The 27,004-nt window shown below is 44.5% G+C and overlaps 3 protein-coding genes across 3 annotated transcripts; 2 read left to right on the top strand and 1 right to left on the bottom strand.

Moving 5' to 3' along the window:
• The first annotated feature begins 776 nt into the window (after positions 1-776).
• On the top strand, positions 777-3,025 carry emc7a (ER membrane protein complex subunit 7a). The gene is made up of 5 exons (XM_080849801.1): positions 777-1,126; positions 1,281-1,400; positions 1,514-1,652; positions 1,762-1,842; positions 2,029-3,025. The coding sequence occupies exons 1-5, from the start codon at positions 891-893 to the stop codon at positions 2,179-2,181; spliced, it is 729 nt and encodes a 242-aa protein (XP_080705927.1). The 5' UTR covers positions 777-890; the 3' UTR covers positions 2,182-3,025.
• Positions 3,026-4,474: 1,449 nt separating this feature from the next.
• On the top strand, positions 4,475-6,746 carry LOC308374654 (fibrinogen-like protein 1-like protein; the record flags this gene model as incomplete). The annotated part of the gene is made up of 2 exons (XM_080850533.1): positions 4,475-4,610; positions 6,049-6,746. The coding sequence occupies 2 exons, from the start codon at positions 4,475-4,477 to the stop codon at positions 6,744-6,746; spliced, it is 834 nt and encodes a 277-aa protein (XP_080706659.1).
• Positions 6,747-8,287: 1,541 nt separating this feature from the next.
• chrm5a (cholinergic receptor, muscarinic 5a) lies at positions 8,288-9,955 on the bottom strand (the record flags this gene model as incomplete). The annotated part of the gene is made up of 1 exon (XM_080849698.1): positions 8,288-9,955. The coding sequence occupies one exon, from the start codon at positions 9,953-9,955 to the stop codon at positions 8,288-8,290; it is 1,668 nt and encodes a 555-aa protein (XP_080705824.1).
• Between the last annotated feature and the right edge of the window lie 17,049 nt (positions 9,956-27,004).

Genomic DNA, 27,004 nt, shown 5'->3' with positions numbered 1-27,004 from the left:
GGCCACTTCGGAATCGTCCACTGGGACTGTAACAACTCCCCCTGCAACGCACATGCCATCGAACCACTCACGGCGTACCTCCAGGTCTCCTGAAAAAAAAAAAGAGTTCATCGGCATTACCTAGTGGTTTAATGGAAGGCTAAAATGGTATGAATCTCACACAACTAAACAGAATCACCCATCTCAAGTCAGAACTTGTGACGAAGGCAAGAAATCAGGTTGAGTCTTTGATTGGCTCGCAACACTTTTTTTGCCCTACAGTAATATGTCAATACATCCTTCTGTTTCAGTGAGGTGTGCTGAGCAGCTGTAAGGCAATCAAGTTATTTGTTCACGTCCCCAAAAGAGTTGAATATATATATATATATATATATATATATATATATATCATGAATACACCCTCTATACACTGAAGAAAACTACACAATGGAAGCAAATGTTAACAGATGATTGCCCGTGTTCACAAGAAGTGTAATGATCCTGTTAGGAAAGTGAAGTCTAGCAAGAGGTGATGCCGCTGCTCATCAATAATTGATGTCTCCCTTAAAATTGATGCGTGATTGAGCAAGCACATCCGTGTAACTTGTAACGCGTATCAGTTAATTTTTCTTATAACCAACATTTGGAAAAACAGAAAACCAGAACATTAACATTCGTTTGCATGTGTGTTGTGTCGCACGAACTGACCGAAGGAGTATTGGGAATGTCTATGTTGGGAAGGAGAACGGGTACGTTGTTTCTCTGACGTCATTACTCGGCGCCTATGCCGAGTTGACAGCTGTGGTGTGGCAGAGTTTCTTGATACATTGTCGTAATTTTGATTTTATCACGCCTTTATAGTAACTTAATGTAACGTGTAAGGATTTTATAACAGATCAACACTCATCGATATGCCTTCTGTAAGGCATACAAGGTTGCAATGTCAGGTGTTTGTTGTACTAATAGGATTGTGCGCATGTTTCACCGATGTGGACCCTGTGTCAATTGCAACTTCGACAGGAATGCAAACAAATGGAGATACCTTTAAAATCGAGGGCCGTGCAATTGTACCTGGAGTGAGACTACAGGACTGGATTTCAACAGCACGTGTTTTTGTCGAGGGGGAGGAACACGTCGGGTTTTTCAGGTGTGTGTGCGTGTGCATGTGCTTGCTTGCTTCTGTAGTTTGCGGAGATACTAAAGCAAGCGGCGCTGTATAATAATGCATCTATTAAAACAATTAAGATAAATAATTCACATTGTAACGTGTGTGGTTCTTAACTGTGGTTTGTATCCCGTAGAGTTGATGGAAGCTTCACTGTCAACGATGTGCCACCGGGATCCTACGTGGTTCAAGTAATTTCACCGGCGTACAGATTTGAACCTGTCCGAGTTGATATCACAACCAAAGGCAAAATGAGGTAGGCATCAGTCGGGCAAGTAGGCCTATTAAACGTGCTTATCAGCCACCATGTTCAAATGATAAATACAATTGATGTTGTTGTAGTTTATTTTATTCTGTTCTGTATTACAGGGCACGCCTTGTGAATTACATCAAACCATCTGAAGTAGTTAGATATCCTTATCCCCTCCAGATGAGGTCTATAGGCCCGCACTCATATTTTGTGAAACGTGAGACCTGGGGCTGGTCTGATTTCCTCATGAACCCAATGGCAAGTGAAACTACCATACTGTTCAAAACATAAAATAACGTTTAGAGGACAACTGACAGTCAGTATGGGCTGCATTTGCACAGTTGTGACATGTTCTGATTCATTTTAGGTTATGATGATGGTGCTTCCTTTAGTGGTTATTGTCCTTCTACCTAAAGTTGTGAACACGAATGATCCAGAGATGAGAAGGGTAAGTGATCATAAGTTGTATGTGTTCAGTATGCTTATTATAGACCATATGTATATCTATTTTTGTTTTGTGTTTTTGCCATTTTTGTCCAGTTTTGGGTGTTATTGATAGGAAGTGTCAATATGTTCTAAAGTTTTTGGAGTACAGTAAGTGTTTGTCACTGTAAGCCTTTTCCTCTTTTATTAGGAAATGGAGCAGTCAATGAACATGCTAAATCCCAATCCTGAGTTACCAGACGTCTCGGAGTTTATGACCAAGCTCTTCTCCTCAAAGAGCCCCACCAAGACTGGAGGAGCTGTTGGTCGGCTTCCGAAGGGAGGGGCGACAAAAAGGAGGTAGCGCTGACCTCTGACCCCTGTGCTCACCACCCCCCCGGCCCCCCCTCCTCCGATGAACCGCACCTGTGTATCTCAATCCTGCTCCTTGCACAGGGAACCCCTCACTCGGAAACACAAAGTCCTTAAAACATCTCAAAAATGAAGGAATATTCACCTTAGGTTCCCTCTGAAACCATGCAATACACTGTTTTAAGAGTCCCTTAATTTAGTAGCGCAGTGTCTTCATGTTTCACTAATCTGTTGGTATGCGGTAGCCAAGCCCTTAGTTATAACTAAATCCTTGGCTTGCCTCCCTAAAACTTAAGGTTGATCAATGTCTCTGGAACTGCCTCACCATTTGTCACTTAGTTACAGCACAAAGTGTCAAGCCGTAAGCTTAAAGCCTAGCGTAGGTCAATCCTGTTCTTGAGGTTGTATTATTTTTTAGGCACATAAGAAACAATGATGTTTGGAGAATCTTTTTGAGCCTTAGTTTTTTTAAATGTTTTTGTTTCCACTCATGATTAATTTTTCGGCCTTTCTCTGGATTTATCTGAATTTTGTCAGCAAACACCACCCATCACTTCCCTCCATTTTGACCTCTACCGTTGTATTGCCTTAGAAGTCATCTTCCCTCTTTAGCGCTTTACAATCAATGATGTGCATTAAGTTTACGTCCTTGTGTGTGCAATGCATGGCATAGAATATGCAAACAATGCATAGGTGCCAATGGTATAGGACTGAGAGTTTTCTGCCTATTAATGATGTATAGAATAAGTGAGATTTACCACTTTACTAAGAATAGATGTATGGCTTCATTAATGAAAAGCATTATTTACATTATTTATTAACATAAACGTTGCTGAAGTGTGGAAGTTGAATAGAAGTCACTTATTTAATGCTGCGCTAAATAAATTATTTGAAATAAGTGTAGAGTTTTTCCTTTTTTTCAACACACTGAAAGTGAGATAAATGGGAGTTTATTTAAACATTTGGCATGTAGTTAGACACAAGTCAATTGAGGAAATAGTGTTTGTGTGTGCATGTGTGCGCACGTGTGTGTGTGTGTGTGTGTGTGTGTGTGTGTGTGTGTGTGTGTGTGTGTGCATGTGTGTGTGTCTGTGAGTGATTCGAGTGAGTGGGAGAAAGGCATTCACCATTAGAGGGTCAGTTTAACATGTCTCAACTTGGTTGAAAATCACTCAACCAACACTAATGCCAGTGCATACTGAAACCATAACCCATACAAGCACTTAATAAATACCCACAACCCACCCACCCCTATCGGAGGATGTAATAGTCATCCACGTTGAACAAACAATATAATTGCAACACTGCAAGTGCAATGTCTACTTTGTCACAGAGAAAGATAGAGACAGGGAGAAAATAAGAGAAGAAATGCTCCCAATAAAAGCCTATATTAGCCAATAAAAAAAGCCTTAAAGCATGAAGTAACTCTGTGAGGACACAGATAAAGCCAGGATTTAACCCTTGGCGTGTCCCGGTGTGATGTGAAGCTAAGGCTGAAGTCCAGCACTGATAGGGAACGGAGTGACGGCAACTCACAAAAAAACACACACACACACACACACACACACACCTCTTATGGACTCTGAGTCTTTGGTTTAGGGCAGACACACTTGATCGTTCCCTTAGACGCAGCTGATGTTTGGTGTGAATGAATGAGAACGGGCACAACTTCACAGAAGAGCATTGATTGCAACCTGTAGCAGCTAGCAGAGAAGGTAAGCTTATGTGTCTCCCCACAATTATTTACACCAAGAAGTTTTCTGTTCATGGATAATCAGGAGAAGAGTTAGATTAGTCAGTCAGAAATAAAAAAGCTCACTAAATCACTTTTATAGAGCTCTTTATCACATAATTGGATATTTAATTTGAATGAAGGTAAGTGTTTTTTGATGAATAAACTTTGTAAGTAGACTAAGGTTGTGTTGTTTTATGAAGTGTAAATTAGTGCTGTACGTAAACTCATAATCTGATCATCTACTGTCTGCAGAGTGTATGTTATCACAAAGCATTGATCTTCAGTGGAGATGTGCTCTACCCTAGAGAAGACAATCAACTTGTCCTGATCTTCAGTGGAGGCGTGTGTTGTGACTATTTTGGTACTTTGCTTTGCTGGGTTGTGTTGTGACTGTCCCAAGTGTATCTAGTGTCTCTACGGTTGATCCAGGGTAAGATGCAGCGTCTGGGGGGTATCACTCGTGCTCTTGCTGTGTTGTGTTGTGTGAGGTGTTATCTCATGACTATCTGTGGCTGTGTCTCTAGTATCTCCAGGGTTGATCCAGTGTAAGATGCAGTGTCTAGGGGCCATGGTGCTGCTCCTCTGGGGGCTCACTGAGGTGTTGAGCGCTGAGCCCCCCGCCGCTGAAAACCTCCATATGCTCTCTCCGGAGGAGCACAAAGACATCATCAACCTCGGCCAGAAAGGTAGGGCCGGGGGTGCACACATATTCACGCCAGAATATCCGCCATTGTGATCTACTGATAAAAAGTAGGTGTAAAGGTGAATGCAGTAATAATTGTCTCTGGGACTAATGTGACTCTGTTCCAACATTGATCCACTGGCTAGTAGTGTGGTTTGTGGTACCTTTCGGTAATAATGGTAACATTTTAGGCTCTGGAAAATGTGAAATCTGTTTGGCATCACTGAACTTCTGATGTTGATAAAAGTGAATAGCCCTGTGTCTGCATGTTGAGTGTCAGTCCAGTACCTGGCATTTGGTTGTACGGGATGACGTCATAAGTTGCTCATTCAGAAACAATTCAACTGAATAATGATTCCGTTATTTTGGGCCTCTTCTTATTTGTATTAAGAATCTTAAAACATCATCCCTTGATTCCTTGTTAAACTCACTGTAATCTACTATTTACTATGAATATCTACTATATTTATAATGGTGTCGGATGCCATTCATCAGAATGGCACTGTCAAGTTTGTTTTGTCTGGATCAACAATACTGTACTACAGTAGTCCGAGGTCCACTATATGCCCTTTCAAAGCTGACATGGAGTGTTTATAGTACGTGCTTTACATATCGCCATGGAATTTAGAGGTTGTAGACTCCTATTGATAGCTGATAAGAATCAATGGTTAAGTGACACACAAAGACCTTCTCATACACGTATGTGAGTGTGTAGTTCACACCCAGACACAATTCAGTGTTTGTCTCTACCTGTGCTAGAGTTCACTAGTTGGCCAGGGTCACTGGATTCATTCCTTGGAAGATAACATGTGGAATTGAGGGCATTAGGTCAATGTGGCAAAAAGGCATCTTATCAGTGTGAATATTCTATGTATAGTATGATATGCATGTCCGTCCCCTTTTTCTCCCTTATGCCAATCATCATACAAATGAATCTATATTCACTGATGGTGCATGTGTTGGCAAAACGACCATGGAAGTCATACAAATATTGTGTCTTTCATCATGTTTTAGGTCTGTCCTTGGCTCAGGCTGCCAGGGAAATTAAGTTATTGTCATACTGCCTTACAATGCCCAGGCACTGGGAGCAGCATTGGTATGCAGGGCGGAATCACTTATAATTACTGAAATTGATTTCATAATTACAAAGGCCTTGACAGGAAAAGTGTGGGTCACTAAGAGAGAGCAAGCAGAGAAATTAACAATTCATGTAGTGGTGACAGGGCCAGGTAGCCTTGTGCTAAAAGGCTTTCTGTAGATAAATTGTGTTTGTCAGTGCTTTGCAAAGATATCAATGACAACCTGTAAATGTGACTGTTGTGTTTGTAAGTGCTTTGTAGGGACATCAGTGACCATCTGTCAAAATGATTATTATGATTTCAGTGCTTTCCAGGGACTTCAATGACCATCTGTATCTACAAATATTTGTTTGTGTTTGTCAGTGCTTCCCAGGGACTGCCACGAGGTATGGGAGAGCTCAGGTGGACAGGCCAGGGACGGCATCTACCTCATCCAGCCAGCGGACCTCCGCATCTCAGCCTACTGCTCCATGCAGGACGGCGGCTGGACCGTGGTGCAGCACATCACTGTCAACAGCAGTGTGGATTTCGATCGCACCTGGGAGGAGTACAAGCGAGGCTTCGGGGCCCTCAGCGGCAACCACTGGCTGGGGAACCATTACCTCCACCAGCTGACCTCTGGACCTGTGCGCTACAAGCTGGGTGTCAAGCTGGTGGACAAAGATGCCGTGACCAAATTTGGGGAGTACGACCCGGTTCTGCTGGAAGGTGAGGAAGCCCAGTATCGGCTCCGACTGGGTCTCTTCCAGGGCACAGCCGGCGACGCGCTCACCCAAGACACGGAGAACTATCTCCACGACAACCAGAGGTTCACCACAAAGGACCGTGACAATGACAACTACTTTCAGAACTGTGCCCGGCTGGAGTTCCAGGGCGTGGCGGGTGGAGGCTGGTGGTACGACGCCTGTGCCGGCGCAAACCTGAACCGCCGCAACGTTATCTACTGGCAGAAGGACTGCAACAAGGAGCACCTGTGCAAATACGCCTGGATGATGGTGAAGCCGTCCGAGCTGATCAAAGTGGTAAAAGTCAAGGGGGAGTGTGGCAAGGATGAGCTGTGATTGCATTACAATGAGGAGTCGGGATGAGACGAGGTGTGGCGAGACGAGCTTGATTTAATCAGGTCGAGTCGCCAGTGTGTGGGCACTGAGGGTGGATCGATCAATAGAGCGTAGTGATGAAACGGAAGCTGATGACCCTCTTTAAAGCCTCACACTCGCTCGTCCTATCAGGGTTAATTAGTTTGGGTTGATTTTTCACACATCATGTTGATTAGATTTGTGATCAAGAAAGCTTTGAGGTGTGAAGACAAGAATGGATGGGATGAACGAGACTAGTGCCACACTGGAGACATTGTTTTTTGCAATATACAGATTTATGTTTTATATAAAAAAAAAAATGAATTATAATGCACAGAAATACATTGAACACTAAATAAAGAAGGACGATTTCCACTAATTCTCCTAGACGGTATTTAGTAGATTGTGTCCTGAATGGAATAAAAGAAATGATGCATCAGCACACATACTGTAATTACATCTACATACTGTATTCCTTTACAGATATGCTATTCACTTTTTGTGCAAGTTTGAAATGGTTCATAGGCATAATACTGTCAACACCAGCAACAAAGAATATCCAGTCATCACTGAAAGCAGGCAATGCATGAAATGGGCTATTTTTCATGATTGGGGAACAGTAGTTATATATGCATTAATGTACACAGTTGATATTTTAATACCTTTCTCAGCTTCACAAAACATTGGTGTGGCGATGAAGCAATCAAAATAAAATTACCTCTTTTGATCAGGAATGGTACATAAACCTTTCTTTTGTAAAATACACAAATAAAACAGAGATATGTCGTTAAATTTTTTTTTTTTGGCAGAGGCTAACTGAAGCTCAAGCAACCATACAGGTTTCGGCAATATTTGACGTCTCCATACAATTTCTCACATTTACCAGCATAACCAGACTTAAAAATTAACATTGGTTTTATTGTACATGAAATAACACTCTCTTTCTGGGCCTGTCAAAATACTATTTTTCCCTTCAACTCTTTCTTTGTGTCTGTCTCCAAAAATGGCACTGTTGGAAGAAGGCTTTGAGTTGCGCGTGTACAATCTTCACAGCATTAAGCACAGTTAGCGTTAGCTCACTTAATTCACACGGAAGCAAAGGTAGCCCTTGGATGTTAGCGTGGTGATGACGTGCGGCCGGGCGGTGACAATGAACTTTGACAAAACTACATTTGATGCTTATCAGTATGTGCTTTACGCCTCTGGAACACAGTTTTTAAGAGCACCAACAACATTGCAGATCCAAAAGAGTTAGTGTTTTGAGGACTTTACACTTTTTACTTACATATCATATATTTGACCAGATGTCGCTCCAATTCACATTTCTTCTGTAATGGAAGTGGTACACAGGCAGAACAGTTGCTGTTCTCTAGGCTCAGTGGTAATCTCACAAACACCCTTTAAACAACAACAAGGTCACAACGTAGTATTCAACAGCACTTGTCTCCCTCAGTGCATCCCTACATATATAATTATCAGAGGATGCTTATTGATCCAGGTGCTTGTGTGAGCCTATGACAGTTTCACGTGAGCTTGGTGTTCACCACCGGGTTTGGGCCGTACCAGTAGAGCTTCTCCTCCACCCGCTTCCTCTTCCACTGGCAGAGCAGCAGCATGCGGAAGGTCTTCTGGAAGGTCTTGTTGCACAGGGCGTAGCACATGGGGTTGACGGTGCTGTTGACGTAGCACAGCCAGTAGCCCAGGTGCCAGACTGAGAGGGGGATGCAGTCGGAGCAGAAGGTGGAAATGAGCACCATGATGTTGTATGGCGTCCACGTGAGGATGAAAGCCAGCAGGATGGCGCTGAGCGTTTGCGCCGCCTTGCGCTCCTTGATCAGCACCATCCTCTTCCTTTTGGTCATCTGGCTCTTGAGCGTCCCGTCCGCCGGCTTTGAGGAGGACGAGGTGGACGGGGCGCTCATGGACTCCGCCGAGGAATAGGAGGAAGCGCCTGTGCCGCCCTTGGTGTCCCCGTTTTTGCTCAGCTGCAGCTGCTGCTGCTGATGGTGTCGACGGGGGCTGTCGCTGTCATCGGCACCGACGTCGCCAATGCTGGTCTCCTTGACGACAGGTTTGAACTTGTAGGAGACGCACTTCTTGCTCTTCTGGGAGCTGCTCTTGAGCGGTGAGGGGAAAAAGCTGTCTTCGTCGTAGCTGCTGAGCTGCTCGCCATCGCAAGTTGGTGCTGTCGCCGCCATTGAGCACCTGTTCTCCAAGCAGGCCTCATTCCTGAATGAAGGTTGGAAGATACCCCCGGGGGACACGGGACGCTCCTCATCCTCAGAGGACGCGTAGCTGTTGAAGGTGGTCAGCTGGTCGGTTTTGGACCACTCGTCGTTGGACATGGCTGCGGACTTGGTAGCGTTGCTTCTGCTCGAGGAGGACCAGGACGCCTGGTTGCGGTCTCGTGTGGTGCTGTTCAGCTGCTTGCAGTTGAAGCAGGACCTGATGATGGTTTTCTGGGGCTTGGCATTGTTGCTTGAGTCCATGGAAGAGTTCATGCCCTGCAGCTCAGCCAGGTCCTTAGTGCGCCGCTCCGTCTCTTTGTAGATGCGGCAGTAGAGGATGGTCATGATGGAGACGGGGATGTAGAACGCGGCGATAGCCGTGCCAAACGTGATCACCGGCTCCGAAAAGAACTGGATCTGGCACTGACGCTCGGGCACAGTCCGCTTGCCAACGAAGTACTGCCAGCACAGGATAGGCGGCGCCCAGAGGATGATTGACACCAGCCACGCCAGGCCGATCATGATCCCGGCTCGTTTTGGTGTCCGTTTGGCTCGATACGTCAAAGGCCTTGTGATGGAGAAGTACCTATCAAAGCTGATGACGAGTAAGTTCATGACCGATGCGTTACAAGCCACATAGTCCAGCGCTAGCCACAAGTCACAAGCCAAGCTACCAAGAGACCAGTAGCCCATCAGTATGTAGGAGGTGTATAGGTTCATTGAAAACACACCGATGATGAGGTCAGCGAATGCCAGGCTCAGCAGGTAGTAATTGTTCACCGTCTTCAGCTGGCTGTTTACCTTAAAGGACAGCACCACCAGAACATTCCCCACGATGGTTATCAGACTGACGATGGCCGACACCATTGCTATGCTGATGACTTCCCACAGGCTGTGTGTGACTGGGTGGATGTCTGATGAATTGTCATGGGTGGAGGAGTTGTCTATGTTGCCCACCTCCATTTTTGCTACAGACCCTAAGTGCCTACCGGGCACTCATTCGCTGAAGGTGTTGTATGCAGTCTTCCATCTCAATAATGCTCTCCTAAAAGAGAAGAGAAGAGGAAATTAGCAGTTAAGATAGTGCCTTGGGATATAGTTTCAATTACAGTGCCTCTTTCAAATCGCCTTTACTTCACAATGTAGCCTCAAGGGGGCAGGATTGATCAACTTGAATCTTGCACCCAGACACAAAATGTGTTGAAAACCTAATAGTCTAATAAAGTCTATTTGTATTAGCTAAACACACAAAACATAGGGAATGATTTCATTTTGTTCATTCTGTTCAGCCCTACACCTTTTTTAATTTAAGGTAGTAATTCATTTTGTCCATTTTTAATGGGGTGAAATCAACATTTTATCTGACAGTAGCCAGAGAGGGATTAGAGCCTAAGGTTACGATCATAGGTGTTCTTTAATTTACCTTTGATGTTTTTATATCAAACCACCACTGCTCATATTCATTCATCTGCCATAATTAATCTGTTTGATCATTTTGATTTATTTACAAACCCATCAAAATGACTGCTGACTCTTAACCTCATCAAAAGCTGGATGAAAACTCAATTTCCTTCTGATGTTGAATGTGACGTTGAACAAGCTGTGTGGTGTGTGTGGAAGTATGTCTGTGTGTCTGTGTGCAGAGAGGGACAGCGATGGCACAAAACAGGCTCTTTGGGTTTTTGTTTCCAGGGAGACGGCCTAGTGATTGCCCGCGGTGTGACGAAAGCCGATACCATTTAGGGTACTGAGAACGGCGCCACGGGGAAAACACACACGCAGTGTCACACACAAAGTGTCACACTCACACACAGTGACACACTCACACACAGACACGCTGTACAAAACAGAAACGGCCCAGTCATGTCTGAGCTTTCAGCTTGTTTGAACTGGGCCACACATGCAGCAGGTGTTTGCTGTACAGTCAGCCAGGGTCGGCCATCAGGAAGCTGAACCACTCATGTAACATGGACAGCCAACATTAGAAAGGTCAGTAGACTGGCAGACAGAGAGAGAGAGAGAGAGAGAGAGAGAGAAAGAAAGAGAATTAGAAAAAAAGGAGAATGCTGGTGTGATTTGTGTTTTTTTTTTTGTGGGAAGAAATTCCTGATGTCAGTTATGCTGGTCTTGACTCTTGACACATTTTCTGCCAAACTTTCAGGGTGTCCTCTGGAATAATCTTATCCCAAGGCAGCTGTGCTTGATAATGTTTACATTACAAAAGACATTGTGTAACTCTTGGATATGACTAAAGATGTTAATTTCTTATTCTGCAGCTTTTCTGGTTTAAAACTTCTAAACAGGTACTGTTTATTTAACAATCAGTGTAGAGAGAGTTTAGGATGTTAAAGATGCAGTCTGCAGTTTGGTTTCAGTTTTGGAAAAGGCTGTTACTATTTGAGTTTAACCGCCAATCAACTAATACCCCTCCAATCTCTGCTCCTGAAGCACATGTGTTGATTGGTTGGGTTCATTTGTTTGCCATTTGCAGAGCCAGGACTGTGGTTGAGTTCTTATTTGACCGCTAACACTCAACGGACAGGTAGAGGACATTGAGGAGCAATTTGTTGAAATTGAGAAAAAGTGTATGGGATTAGTACCCTTACTGTACCCTTCTCAAATTCAACAAGCATCTTCAGAACTAAAGCATTCTGAAGAAAAACAGGCAAAAAAGACACCTTTTCAAGACCTGTTTAAGTTTTAGTTTAGTTTAGTTTAAGCATTCAATTCAACAAACAAGACAAGCCTTGGGGTTGAGCTCAACATGCAAAGGCCAAAGAAGAAACCAAATCTCCATGTCAGTGTACTGAACCCTGATCTCCAGTCCAAAAACACTCACACACACACACACACACACACACAGACACACACACACAAACACACACACACACACAATAGACCCTCTGAGTCATCCAGCCTTTCCGTGTCTGTAGCCTGTGATGGAGCGATCTGTCATCACGTCAGCCCCACACTGAGGCATCATGGGAAGCCATGCTCCTGTACTCCCCTTCCACCGCTGGGCGCTGCCCCCCTTAAACAACCTTTCATTTTGAGCAACTCCCACTTCATTCCTATTCCACGGGCACACACCCCTGCCTGTCGGGGGTGGCTGGGGCGGGGGGTGTTGGGTGTGGGAGTCCAGAGGCAGTGAGAGTAGGAGCGTCCAGAGAATAAAATGATGCGTGCTTGGGGGGGGGGGGGGGGGGGGGGGGGGGGAATCTTGTCTCGCCTTCAGCCCAGTTACCATGACATTTCAGATCACTCATGCAATCATCATCACAGCAGAGGCCCAGGTACCGCTTGATGTGTGTAGCTTCTCTGTGTGTGTGTGTGTGTGTGTGTGTGTTTTAATAAATATGGTCCTGTCATTTTATATGTGCAATTCATCTATCATCCTTTCATTCTCTCTTTGACTCTGTATTCCCTCAGTTGCCTAGCACCCTCTCTGTCTTTGAGTCTTCATCTGCTTTCCCTCTTTCTCTCTCCTTTACTTTATTCCTTCTCTTTTTCATTCTCTCTCTCTACCCTCTGTCACACACACACACATACACACACACACACACACACACACAAACTAAGAACTATTCTCTGACGGTCCTGGGTGTCTTCAATAGACAACAAAAACACTTTTCATGGTATGATGTGAAGGATTTTATTTAGTTGCCATCCCTACTATTAATCTCTTTGGTCTTGACTTCAACCCTTGTTTGTACACTGGTGTGGTAGAACGTCACTGGCTGACAGCAGAAACCGATTTCAAAACGACAAAGGGATGTGAGTGGTGTTCCAGTTTAATTTTTTTTTTAAATAATTTTAAACACATTTCTTTATTGGTGAAACCACAACAATAAGCCACAGGTGAAGGGAACCAGCCTCTAACAAATGTAAAATAAATAGAACAGACTTCAAGGCTGACAGTTTTAATTGCTATTTGGATTATTTATTTTTCCATTATACTGTCACAAATTCAGCCCTAAAGGTGGCTGTATCTACCATTAAGCTGACACCAGAACAGTGAAAACGCAATTTTTGCCGACACGTTCACACTGCATAAATTCCAGCAAGGGGACGCCAAAGCACTTCTCAGTTCCGATGAGTCATAACTTGTGTCACACTCTACTCTTCAACTTCCTCTCGGCTAAAGTCGGTGTCGTTTGGTGGTTCTTCGAAAGTGTCTAGAGGTTTTCAGCGCTGCCGAAGTGGCTTAACATAGCGGTTTATCGCTGGGTCTCGGGAGGTTGGTGTTCTTAAAATGATCGGCCGGTCGGGGAGGAGGCGTGGGTTGTTGTTTTCTCAGTCAGCTCCCCCTAGTCAGGAAGTGAATGAATAAATTATGACTGGTGTGTGCGTGTGTGTGTGTGTGTGTGTGTGTGTGTGTGTGTGTGTGTGTGTGTGTGAGTGTGTGCGTGTGCGTGTGTGTGTGCGTGTGTGTGTGAGAAAGAGAGACACAAGCATTCTTCCATCTCCTGACTCTCAACAAACTGTCCCTCACTGAGAATACACTCACTAGGAGAAAAAAAAGGAAATTGAAAAAAAGATTTGCAGACTCCTCTCTCTTTTGTCACGCATGTGTGTCACGTTTCCTGTCTGTGTCTGTTGTGTCTCTTCTTCCATTTTTAACCTTTTCCCCAATCAGTCATTCACCGATCCAGAGGGACACACTTTAACCACTCACATAAAATATGTGTAAAGGATTCGGGATTTACTGCCAGTACTGGGCCCTGGCAGTGAACCTTAAGATAGACCAAGATGATGATTTTCCAAAAAAAGCCCAGGTGTCAAGAACACAGATATACGCGCCACCCTAGACGATGCAGTATACTTACCTTGGTCTAGTTCTTACTGCATCAGGAAGTTGCAGCAAGGCAGTGAATGTAGTGACGGTAAATGGCAAGGAAAAAGTGTTTTTGAATTAACTTTTAGTATATCGGCAGAAATCTGCCGATACACTAAAGCTGGATGCTTATCCCATGATATGTAATCATGCATTCTGTGGAGGCCCCAGGCCTCTCTTCCATATAGCACACTAGGCTTGATTCTGATGTGGGATATATGGCACCAGATAGTAAATGGGGTGTTTGTATTGTGATTTTTTTTTTAATTATTGTATAAAAACATTTTAAGAACACCAACCTCCTGAGACCCAGCGATAAACCGCCGTGTTAAGCCACTTCGGCAGCGCTGAAAACCTCTAGACACTTTCAATTTATACAATAATAAAAAAAAATCACAATACAAACACCCCATTTACAATCTGGTGCCATATATCCCACTTTATAATCAAGCCTAGTGGTCTATATGGAAGAGAGGCCTGGGGCCTCCACAGAATGCATGATTACATAGTGTATCGGCAGATTTCTGCCAATATACTAAAAGTTCATTCAAAAACACCCAACAATGCATGAAGGACAAAAGAGCTTTATCTTTTCAAAAACCAACCTTTGAATCCTGGACCCCAAAAGGGTCTTCTGAGCCAGCTGGTACTGAAGCTAACTAACTCAGTCACAACTCAACAACACACTCTCCTGCACACTTAGTCCAGTTCGGCTTCCTAAACACCAATTAGCGTCAACAAAACCAAGAATCAAGCAAAAGAAGACTATTGGACAAATCAAACTAACAACCAAAGTAGAATGAACACCTATCTAAACCTAAAAAGATAATCTAAATAGGCATTGAGTGTCTGCTATCTGTCAGGGATATGAAGCAGAGCAGGATTATGAAGTACAGGCTCAGTGACCTTGCCTTAGTGAACCTTGTAGTGGAAACAGGCAGACACAGAAAAAGCCGGCTGCCAAGAGAACAAAGAATATGTCATTACCAGGCAGAGATGGTTAAGACAGGAGCACTTTCTTCTACAATGTGTAAAATATGAAAAATGAAAATAGATTTTTTTCATTTAAAACATTTTGAACGTCTTCACACCAATGGAAACATGCCAATGATTCTTGGTGAAGGGCCTTCAGCTGCTTTGGCAGCACAGTATGTTTTAAAATGTGACGATCTGAGGAACACTAGCCTCAAGTAAACTTGGGCACACACACACACACACACACACACACTTATTTGTCTCCTTCTTCTTCTTTCTCTCATTGTTGCTGTTTAAATTCATTTAATTAATTTCATTACTGTTTATATTCACATTGCTGTAATTTTGTATTCTCGTTATATTACTCTGTTGCTCTAGTGTAGGCAACACTGTATCCAAACACTCATGCTGATTTGAATTTGATAGAGAAGGTTTCTTTCAATGCAGCGTACCTGTCACTCAGTGTGTTAGTTCGTGTCTCAGACGGTTGAAATCGGAAATGTTCCAAGTTTGTTTCTGTCAGCAACACGCCACCCCTCAAAATGTCCAAAATCTTTAGGCGTTCCATAACAGCTGGTCAATATAGAAGCTAAAGGTATGTACATACTGACGTTCAGTGATGGAAACTCTCTGCTCCTGTTTTCATCCAACATGCAGTGTTACTGTCCCCGTGTGTGTGTGTGTGTGTTTGTGTGTGCCTGTGTGTCCATTTGTCTTTCAGACATAAACACCATAAATCATTTACAGCCACAAAGCTTTTGGTACCCATTTGTTTTCAAAGATACTGTTCCACCCTGACCTCTTAGTGATGCCATTATGGAAGCCATAGATCCAGATGGCATCCTCCCAAAAACTCAATATATAAATAGAGAGCTGCTATGTGCATCACTCCTCTCAGATCGTATGGAGGAAGTCTCTCCTGCATTACAGGGATGGGGGGGAAGAGAGGGGCTGAACTTCAGGTCTTTTGCCTTAAAAGCTTAGAGTGATGGAGACTGAGAGGAGTAGGGCTTACACAGAAGACACAGAGGGAGGACAGTTTCTTTTTGAGGTCCATCAGGCTTCTCAATTGACAGTGATTCACTTTCGCCACTTTATTCACTTGCCACTTTACACAGTGACACTTTTATATACTGTTTGCCCAATATGTTTACTATAGGTTTAGTATATTGTATTATATATTACTTTATTTAGTATACTTAGCATATTTATAGTTTTCTACGTAAGCATAGGTTTATTATTATATGTTTTTTTCTCTGTTTGTCTGTGTGTGCGTCTGTGTGTGCGTGTGAAAGAGAGAGAGAGAGTGTGTGTGTGTGTGTGTCAGAGAGAGAGAAAAAAGAGAGAGTGTGTGTGTATGTGTGTGTGTAAACTGGCCGAGGGCTCTGTGCTTGGCTGTGTGCTGGCCACATGCGTGCCTCAGGTGAGTGTAGTGACCCATGCTGTAGAGCTGTGCATAGCTGGCATTCTGGGGCTGGACCTGTGCAGGGTTGCTGGTGTGCACGGCCAGAGAGAGATGCATGACTCCCATTGGGACACAAATCAAGGCAAAAGTCTGCACAAAAACAAAAACAACCAAAACGCAAAACCAGACCAACACTCTCTCCGACATGCGCGCCACATCCATACACTTCGCAACCTCACTCTCTCTCAGACACACATACAAACCCCCTCCAACGCTAACATTCACTCTCTCACACACACATAATCACATAAACAAATGTACATGCACTCACCCTCACACACACTGACACACTTTCTGCCACATCTACATGCACAATCAGTCTTTATGTCTCTCTCTCTCTCTGTTACACGTACAACCCCACACGGTCCGCTAACATTCACTTGCTCAACTCTCTCACACAAACAAAACATAACACATAAACACATGCAAACACACTCACACACACACATATACACATGCAAACAGACATACTGTTGTACTAACTGATCAGGAACATTAAACATCATAAGCAACATCCTACAGAAGCTTTTGCTCCTTAGCAGAATGAACAACAACAATGAAAAGTGCTTGCTGCTGTTTTATGATTTTTTTTTGTCGCATCATTAAATTTCTGCCGCTAATTCCTCCATTAGCACCGATTTATCTCAGTGCCTTCCATATCCAGGGCCTAATGATACTTCATGCACCGCAATGTGTTGGAATAGGAATGACATGTCATCACACTGGTGATCGTCTCTCACATTTTATCACCAGGGTGGTGATTATGAGGGCCCATTGAGCCACTGTTTCTGTTGCTGACTCACCTATGCGTCTATGGAACCGTCCGTGACTGAATAAGTGAGTGGGCCTCTTTTGGTGTTTTATATATTAGAAGTTTTAATGGCGTGCCACAAATACTATTTCATGATAGCGAGCCAGTTTGTCTTTCTTCTCACCTTTTCTTTTCTTCAGATGGGGTGGGTGGGCAGAGGGGTTGTTTGATGAATGTGACTGAAAGTGGTGAGGCTGGACTGAGGGTCTAGGTTCTGTTTACTGAACATGGTGCCTATCCAGCTTTAGAGCTCTGTTTTCAAAGGCCTATTAGTCTTTGTGAGGCTGAGCTGGAGAGTAAACAAAGATTTTGTTCTCTTTTTTTCCTGTTTGTGTGTGTGTGTGTATGTGTTTGTGTGCGTGTTTGTGTGTGACAGTGCGATTGTGTTTGTCTACATGAGAGAGAGTGGGTGTGTACTGTATGTGCGTGTGTGTGTGCATGCCATATGCAATATTCTTCGTGTGTGAGAGAAAGTGTTGCGTGCATGTGTGTGTTGAATTTGTTGCCTGTAATGACAAAATACTGTGTGTGTGTGCGACCTGACTCCCAACATGCAGACTTACAGGATATACCCCTGCTAAAAGGGGATCACAACCAGGGGCTTAAGGACATTGGCCTCAAATTCAGCTTGACAACTCAATTCCTCACCACACTCCCTGCTTGCCTCCTCTGGCCCTATTAAGCTGATGTATGAAACATGGCTGAGATGCAGTCAGGTGTCAAATATGGGCTCCGAAATGTTGGCAGCGTTCGGAACTCCACTGCACTGTGACCCAAAGGATCCATGTTATAGCCGGACATTGAGAGGTGTCCACTGTTTCAAAATTGTTTTAAACTGTGCAGCTTTTCAGCTCACTCAAATGGGGGCATAGATTGTTGTATGCAAATTTGACCACAATATGTAAAATCTTTATGTTTAGGGGCCCTGGAGGTAGATTTCACCAAACATGACTGCATTGTTTTTCATGTAACATAATGTAAATGTAGTCCAGTACACATAGTACTAAACAATATATCCTTGTGTTTCTCAAAAGAAACAAACCTTAGCTGCCATGATGATGATGAATTCAATTTCATCAAGCCAGTATCCTTCTCCATTTCCTTAGTTTTTTTGTTTCGGGAATAACAGTCGAAAAATCCCCCACCGCTGTAATTTACGAGCTTTGCGGACGACTTTTGTGTTGGTCAGTCGGTCTTTCAGTTTGACGGCTCCTCATGTATTGAGTGTGTTAAACAACCTTGCGCGACACTTCATCTCTGTGGAACGCTCCAGTAAGTTGAAGGACTCTGGAAAGACTCCAGAAAAAAATCACGCTTCAGTGATTAAGCCCTTTTTTTGTCATCCCTAATCACATCTGGGCTGGAACAGGGGCCTGAAGAGTGTAAATATCCCTTTAGGTGAGGGCTGGAGCTTCAAATCCTTTCAAATGGCTCTATGTGTAGAGTGTAGTGTGTGTATCTGGTGTGCGTGTGATTTTGTGTGTGTGGGAGAGAGAATACATGTATGAGTATGTGTGCTCATGTGTGTGCTAAAATACACGGTTGTCTGTCATCATATGTGTTTGAGTCTGTCTGTGTGTGTGTGTGTGTGTAAAGGCATGTATTTTTTAGCATTTGATCTGTGTGAAAAAACATTTGTTAGTCCGTTAGCACGATCTTTCCAAACCTTCCTGACTGATTTTTTTTCCCTTTGTGATGTAATGTACTTGGCAAAGGTGTACTAGCATAATAACAGAGTGACGTGGCTCCCCTCCGTACCATTCAATTATTAAGCTTTGTCCCTCCGTGGAGAACTGCACCATTATCAGCTTTATGAAATAAAGATGCCCAGTTGGCCCATTTATACATTCCAAGGCTCATGACTCAATTTAAATATTAACACACACATACACACACACACACACACACACACATGCCACACTCACAAACCCGCCATGGCCGCAGACCTAAAAATACGTCCGCAGGAAGGAGTTGAAAGCCTAATATTTAATTCTGCCTGCGCTCCGAGAAAAAGAACAAGAAACAATTTCCCTTTCTGGACCCCGCCTGAGGACACCAGGAGGTCAACGAGAGACTGAGCACTTGATGAGGTGGAGGTGGAGCTGACGCCCTGTGCTGACCCCCACATCTCACAGCTCCGATGGGGCCGCATCCCCGCTAATGAAGAGCCTGGGCAGAACTCTCATACTTCAAACCTCACGACGGGCAATTTTTTATTTTCATTTTTATTTATTTTTGTGTTCTCCACATGCATACTCTACTACCCTCGGGCCACTCTTGCTAAGATGGAGGGGGGTGGTGGCGGGGATTGGTGGGGGGAGCTGGGGGGGTGGGGAGGGGTTGATAAGAAAGAAATAACTCAGCAAGATCAGAGCAATAACCACAATGGATGTAAAAAAATTGACGAACAGGTGTTTCTCTGAAAATAAGCAGTGGGTAAAGAAGTGTGAGTGTGAGTGTGAGTGTGAGTGTGAGTGTGAGTGTGAGTGTGAGTGTGAGTGTGAGTGTGAGTGTGAGTGTGAGTGTGTGAGAGTGTGAGAGTGTGAGAGAGAGATATGGGAAGAACAAATGTAAAAAAAGGAAATACATGATGAAAAGAAGTCATAGATGAATTGGTTCTTTTCTATCTGCCAGATGAATGAATGGACAAGAACAAACACCTGAATTCTGAGCGTTCATTCACAGGCATCCTTAAACAGTAAACTAACAAAGACAATGATCGAGACTCCACAATATTTTGTTATATTTTGAACGCTTACTTTCTTCTCATCTTACTGTAATAATGTTATGCCACAAGGTCATATCTAGCACTTGCTTTATGTCACAGACTATGTAGTCACCACCATCCAACAGTGATGTGCAGTGGAGTCTTTTGCTCTCGTCTCTTCTGCTAGAAATGCTCTTTTCTTCCTGCCCTGTGTGGAGATTTTTAGACTGTGCTCCCTCTCATTAGTTTAAAAGGCAACATTAAATATACATGCACAGCCAGACCTCTCAAATGCATGGCTGTATGTAGCATCTTTGTACGTGCACGCGTGAATTAAGGCCATGGTTCTGTGCCTTTCGCCCTCAAGTGAGTCATCCATCTTTCCAGAGAGTTAAGAGCTTCGGTCAGAACAGCCAGGCATACTCACGGACAAAGCGTTGCCAAAGTGTCCGCCGTCTGCACCGGCATGGAGGGATCTCCCGGTGTGTGTGCCCAGTGGTCGGGTATTCATGGTAAATCCTATTCTTTTTTAAGTCCTTAGCTTGACGTTGGCGATGAAGGGGGAAAAATTACACACAACAGACTGGCAGCTGTTGTGGTGAGACTCGACTCGTGTAATCCCACTGATCTGGGTCTTCAGTGTGGATAGAAGTGAAATCCATCCTTTCAAGAGGCAAAATCCTAACCAATCACTTGGATTTTAGTCCTTAAAAGAAGTAGCTTTTAGTCGATACCGTACAAGACAGGCAGTTTGTAGAAGCCTCTGGCAGAGGTAGAGTGTCATGGGGAGGGGGGAAAAAGAAAGAGAGCAAAAGAAAAAAAAAAGAAGTATCCACAAGTTGCCAGGAGCCCCTGAAGTACGTAGCGGCTGTCAGTGCTGACAGGTCGAGCGCTATCAGGTGTGAGCCGGAGACACAGATAACTTTCCTCCCCTCCTCCGGCTCTCTGTCTCAGACTCTCTCTCTGTCTTTCACACACACACACACACACACACACTGCCTGTCGACCTCGCTTAGTGAGGGAGAGAGGGTGAGGGAGAGAGAAGAAGTAGAGAGAGAGAGAGAGGGAGCAGCCCTGGAGCCTTGTGGTGGTAGCGGCTACTGTGGGTAACACTCTCTCTGCTGTTGGCTACTGCTGCTGCTGCTTCTGCCTCTACTGTGAGGGGCACTGCTCTCTGCCTCCGCTCCTGCTGCTGCTGCTGCTGCTGCTGCTGCCGCTCGCTTGGACAGACAGACGCAGATGTAGCTGACACTGCTGGCTGTGTGAGAGAGAGGAAGAGAGAGAGAGAGAGAAAGAGAGAGAGAGAGAGAGAGAGAGAGAGAGAGAGAGAGAGAGAGAGAGAGAGAGAGAGAGAGAGAGAGAGATTCCCATAGGGCAGAGTGGGTCATCGCGTTTCGGGACAGTGAGCATGCAGCATGCACAGTGAGAGAGGGAGAGAGAAAGAGGGGGGGGGGGAGAGAGAAAGAGGGGGGAGGAGGGGGGGGAAGAGAAAGAGGGAGGAAGAGAAAGAGGGAGAGGGTGGGGAGGTAGGAACAGAAAGAGGGAGGAAAGAGTAACTATAGAAGTGTGATGAGGAAAGAGAGAGGGAGAGAGAGAGAAAGGATGAGAGGAAGAGAAAGGAAAAGGGAAGGAGAAGGAGATATAGAAATGAGAGATGGGGAAACAGATGGGATAGAGGGGGGAAGATCAATGTGGTAATAAAGGGGGGAGCAGATTTGAGAGTAGTGTTTGGTAGGTAAAGGAGAGGATGGGTGTGACTGGCTTCGAGGAGGGGAGGATGGAGAGGAGAGCAGGAGTTGAGAGAGAGAGAGAGAGAGAGAGAGAGAGAGGTGGCAAAGCAGAAGGTGGAGCAGTGACAGTGTTGGGTGAGAGGATACAATGCCTTTCAAAATGGCCATGTTAATGTAGTTAACCCTCATGAGGCTCGGCCAACATCCCTGGCAATCACAGACAGAATGGCATTGATAAAATAACTGTGTGTGTGTGTGTGTGTGTGTGTGAGAGAGAGAGAGAGAAAGAAAGACAAAGAGGGAAAGAGAAAGAGAAAGAGGGATGAAATAAAAAACATGAATCACAGTGTAAGAGACAGATCAGCCAGGTCTGGGTGTTCGGTGTTGATTTGTGTGTGTGTGTTTGTGTGTGTGTTTGTTTGTGTGTGTGTGTGTGTGTGTGTGTTTGAGGCTTTGGCAGGTTCTTATCAGCCACTCCATCTTAAGCTCATTGCGTGCACAAATCACACCTAATCACACACGTTGTCCTCCGCAACCCTGCACACACACACACACACACACACACACACACACACACACACACACACACACACACACACACACACACACACACACACACACACACACACACACACACACATACACACACACACATGCACACACACACACACACACACACACACACACACACACACAACACACACACACACACACACACACACACACACCTTGCTCACTCAGCCTCTGCTCTGGACTGCTGTGATAAGCGGCATGTTGTTGGCCATGTTCGTTTTAAGAGGACATTTGTGTGAGTGTGTGTGTGTGTGTGTGTGTGTGTGTGTGTGTGTGTGTGTGTGTGCGCGCAAGAGAGAGCATAAGGGAGAGGGAGAGAGAAAGAGAAGGGGTAGAGAGGGAAAAAGCAAATACGATGTTCGTTTTTTGTGTGATACTTGAGTGTGTTTGAGTACATTTCCATGTGTGTGTGTGTGTGTGTGTGTATGTTTTCTGTGTGCATATGTGTGTATCTAAGTGTGTGAGTGGGGGGGTTGTAAACATTTCTGTGCTATTAATGAGAGGGCTGTTGTGGCACAGGCTTTATCAGTCTAAATCCCTTATATCTTTAATCCCTGAAGGCTATGCTGTTGATCTACCTAAACCATCCGTCAGAGGGCATAACTGGATAAAGGACACACTAATTCTCAAATGATACTGATGAAAAAGCACGGACAAGTGCATGTTGGACTAGGAGATTGGATTAAATCTAAAAAATCTAGGTATGACTATTTGCTGAAATGTAAAAAGGAGATGTTTCAAATGCTGGAATGTTTATCAGCATGCAATTTCAAGTAGCCGCTTGTTGTAATTTCGAATGTAACAATCAGTCATTTTGAGGTGGTTTAATTGTGCAGTCAGCTCTCTGAGTGATTGCTGCTGTGTCAGTCAGCGTAGCCTCCTGGCTTACTATTAACCACGTAGTCACTGTGTGATTGATCAGAGTTTTTCCTCCTTTAGCTCAAATAGTTGAGTCAAGTAAACACCTCCAAGGTCATGGGTGCAATACTGCTCAAAAAAGGCATATAAAGATGAATGGATGAAGGAATACAAAGATATATGGATGAATAAATGAACGGATGAATGAATGAATGAATGAATAAATGGATGCATGAATGAATGAAAGAATGAAAGAAGTTTAAAAATGAAATCTAAACACTTCAGTCACGTAATTGGACACTCCTTTAACCAATCAGACCAACGATACTATACAACGATACAACGATGGGTAATAAAGCAAACACATATTTTTTCTGTATGAATTGTTCCAGGGCAAGTTTCTGTTCTGTTTTCAAAGAAAACTTGCCTTTGAAATCATCCAAGACAGCCGCGAGAGCAGTATCGAAGTTTTGCTGTGCTTCGGCGGCCTCCATGTCCAATGTTTTTAAACTCTTTTTGCCGTCGATTTTGTTAGAGTGAGAGCGGGGGAAAGTGGGCCGCTGGCGAGGGAAACACAGAAACACAGAAAAGGGAAACACTCACCCAGAAATAGTCGCCTCTCCAGCCTGGCCAACCCACCAGCGGACAGAAGTGTGTCAGCCTCACAGTGTGGGGCCACAGTCTGCCAATGGCACACATGGGGCTCCAAAACAATACACACACACACACACACACACACACACAGATATACACACATACAGAGAAAGAGAGTTATTAACACAGAGCCGACCAATCTGAGATTATAATGCTAAACCACAGTAAAGCTCAGAGCTGGTGCATCTGCCCCTTTTACCCCTCTTAACCCCCCAACAAATGCCCCCCAACAACCCCCCTTCTCCTCTAACACCCCCAGGGTCAGAGAGCAGGGTTATTGGCCCAGAGACGAGAGACTGAGGCTGGGAAGGAAGGGTGACCGCTTTCTTTACCTTCGCCACAAGGCCTGGTGGTCAGTGCACTGGTCTCTTAAGGGCATGGTCAGCTTCTGGTGGTCAGTGCACTGGTTTCTTAAGGGCATGGTCAGCTTCTGGTGGTCAGTGCACTGGTTTCTTAAGGGCATGGTCAGCTTCTGGTGGTCAGTGCACTGGTTTCTTTAGGGCAGTGGTTCTTAACCTTTTTGGAGGTACTGAACCCTGCAAGCTTCATCAATGCATTCGCCGAACCCCTGGGGTTCGATCGAACCCAGGTTAAGAACCACTGCTTTAGGTCATGGTCAGCTTCTGGGAGTCAGTGCACTGGTTTCTTAAGGGCATGGTCAGCTTCTGGTGGTCAGTGCACTGGTTTCTGCAAGCTTCATCAATGCAGCTTCTGGTGGTCAGTGCACTGGTTTCTTTAGGGCATGGTCAGCTTTGGTTCTGGACTTGTTATTCACTCAGTAACGTTACCAATTTGAACAAACAGCCACTAGACTATGAACCATTCATAATAAACCTGAACTATATAACTATAGATATATAACGTTTACAGTATTAGATAACTCTTAGTAGCCAGATGGACTAACAACACTAAATAAACCTTAATTTCTTTAAAGGGTGATATTAAATAGATTTGAGAATGGATTCAGACATGATAAAGGTGATGTCGATGAGGTTAGCACAGATTTAGCAGAAATGAGTCTTTCTAATAATTCTTTCAAATGAAGGGCTCCTCCACAACAATTAAAAAGAGGATCCATACTTTCTGTGATAATTGAGATAAATATAAGGTTCATTTAATTCTAGGTATGAGCTCAAGGAGAATAGGCTCTTCTCTGCAGGTGGCTCTCCCCCTAAGTGCTCTATCCAGTGATGTTTATCTCTCCTCCATCATTCATTCAGTCTCCCCCTCCTTCCCTTCCTGTGACAGCTGAAAGAGCTGGTGGCCATCCACCCAGCAGCATCCATTTCCCATCAGTGACAAATACATTATTACGTTTGCCAATAACGTGGACAGATCAATGAGGGAAGAGAGAAGTGCCCAGGTCGTCTGAGTGTGTGCGTGTCTGTGTGTGTGTGTAACTGTGTGTGTGCGCGTGTGATTAAATGCACGTTTGTGTGTCAGGGTGTGTATGTGTGTGTTGGTGGAGGGCTGAAGTGAAGGCATAACCCTGGGGCAGTGATTTGTCAGGCCTGTCTGTGATGAGACCAATTTATGCCCAAATGATATCCAGTAGGGAAGGCGGTGGGGTGGCCTAACAGTGCACCCTGGAATAGTGTCTGCTTGTGTCATGTGTCTGCTGTCCTCTGAGTGGGTGTGACTGCGGGGAGAGTGTGTCACTGGAGTTAGTGCTGTGTGTGCCCATACTCTGTCTATACACACACAGACACACATACAAACACACATATACACACAAACACACACACACAAATCTGATCCCTCCACCCACAACTCCTACTTGCTGTCGGAGCTCCGGACTAGGGCCTCTGCTCTCTCTGATGGCTGTGCACAGATACCGCTGATGCCTGTGATCACATTGGGTCATGGCTTAATCTCCCGAGGCTGTGTGAGGAGACACACACACACACACACAAACACACACACAGGCGTGCGCATGCACATTCGCAATCACAAACACACACACTTACCCTTGAACAGATGCCTGCTGCGCACACAGACACACACACACACACACACACACACACACACACACACACACACACACAAACATGAACAGATGCCCACACACTGCTGACACACAGACGCAGCCAATCACACGCATTTACTTACACACACAAACACAGCAGCTGGCCACACTTATCGCTTGACCCAATTGTGCTTTCCAGTCCAGGCATCCTGGAACCATTGTGGTGGTTTTGTATGGCCCAATTACACATGAACAATGTCCTTCTTGACTTCAGCCACTGTGGCTCTGCATCAGCTTGATCTGTGAACTCGGACACACCAGGGACCTTCATTACCTCTGACACATAATCAACGTCATCGATTCCTGTCAATACCACAAATTGGCCTCCTCTCTCATTTTGGCCAAATTCCATGTAATTGAAATCTGACACCTATTAAAAGAAAACGATCTCAGAGGGTCTCTGATGGGGTGAATATGGACAGAGTGATGATTGATCCAAGACGGAAGATAAATATCTGGCCATCAGAGAGTGGGGCTGTAATATAAGAGGCCGTCTCTCAGGTTAGGGGTAAATATCAGCGTGACCTATTTCACAGCAGACATATGAGCATTTCGAGCTAGATTACGGTCCTCTCAACTTTCACTTCTCTTGCTCGGGCTTCCCGCAGGGTGTCTTTCCGTTCCGTTGTGTTTTTCCTCTTTAATCTCTTCTATTCTATTCTCTCCATTTTTCTGCTCTTCTCTGTTTGTCTGTCTGTCCCTTTTTATTCTTCTCCGGCATACATTTCCTTGTCATATTCCCCTCTCTTCCTCCCTTCTCTTCTCTTTTCTTATAAATGTTCATGTCTTATTCTCTATTAGCATTACTCCCCCCCCCCCTCCCTTCTGTCTACTCCTTCCCATGTTGTTGTGCTTCGTCATTCTTCTTTTCTTCTTTAGCACTTTGCTTTTAGCTTCTTTTTGGAGGTGCTGATCAATGCGGCACAGTTGACTGATTCAGCAGACGTCCATGCACTTATCCTGACACAATAAGCACTAATAGCCAGGCTGCTTAGAGCTCTTCACAGCCACATTGGACCTCTGGGCTGTATTGATCATGCAGAAAAGTGCAAGGGCAAATTCACAATACCTCCATTTACCTACACCTAGAAACCTTACGCGCCTCCGAGTCTGTCTGTATTGGCCTGAAAATTGAAGCGGTTTGGGGTGAACTGCGGTGAACTATGTTTCTTTTGTCCTGCTTCTCATACCTTGGACATCACACAGCTTAGATGTCATATGGTTTAACATCATAATGGAATTTTAGAATTAAGAACCGCTTTACTGGCCAGTGTGGTTACACACACCAGGAATTTGACCACTGCATTTAACCCCTCCATGAGCAGAAAACACACATACACTCACACACACTAGGAGCAGTGAGCTCATACACACACCAG

Source organism: Sprattus sprattus (genome assembly GCF_963457725.1).
Source record: "Sprattus sprattus genome assembly, chromosome: 13".
Lineage (NCBI taxonomy): Eukaryota > Metazoa > Chordata > Actinopteri > Clupeiformes > Clupeidae > Sprattus > Sprattus sprattus.
The sequence above is the reverse complement of the archived record's forward strand: the minus strand, read 5'-3'. Positions and strand labels throughout refer to the sequence as shown.

Coding starts and splice junctions, on each gene's coding strand:
- emc7a (XM_080849801.1), top strand. CDS start 891: ATGCCTTCTGTAAGGCATACAAGGTTGCAATGTCAGGTGTTTGTTGTA. Junction 1,653..1,761: donor ATTTCCTCATGAACCCAATG/GCAAGTGAAACT, acceptor GATTCATTTTAG/GTTATGATGATGGTGCTTCC. Junction 1,843..2,028: donor ATGATCCAGAGATGAGAAGG/GTAAGTGATCAT, acceptor CTCTTTTATTAG/GAAATGGAGCAGTCAATGAA.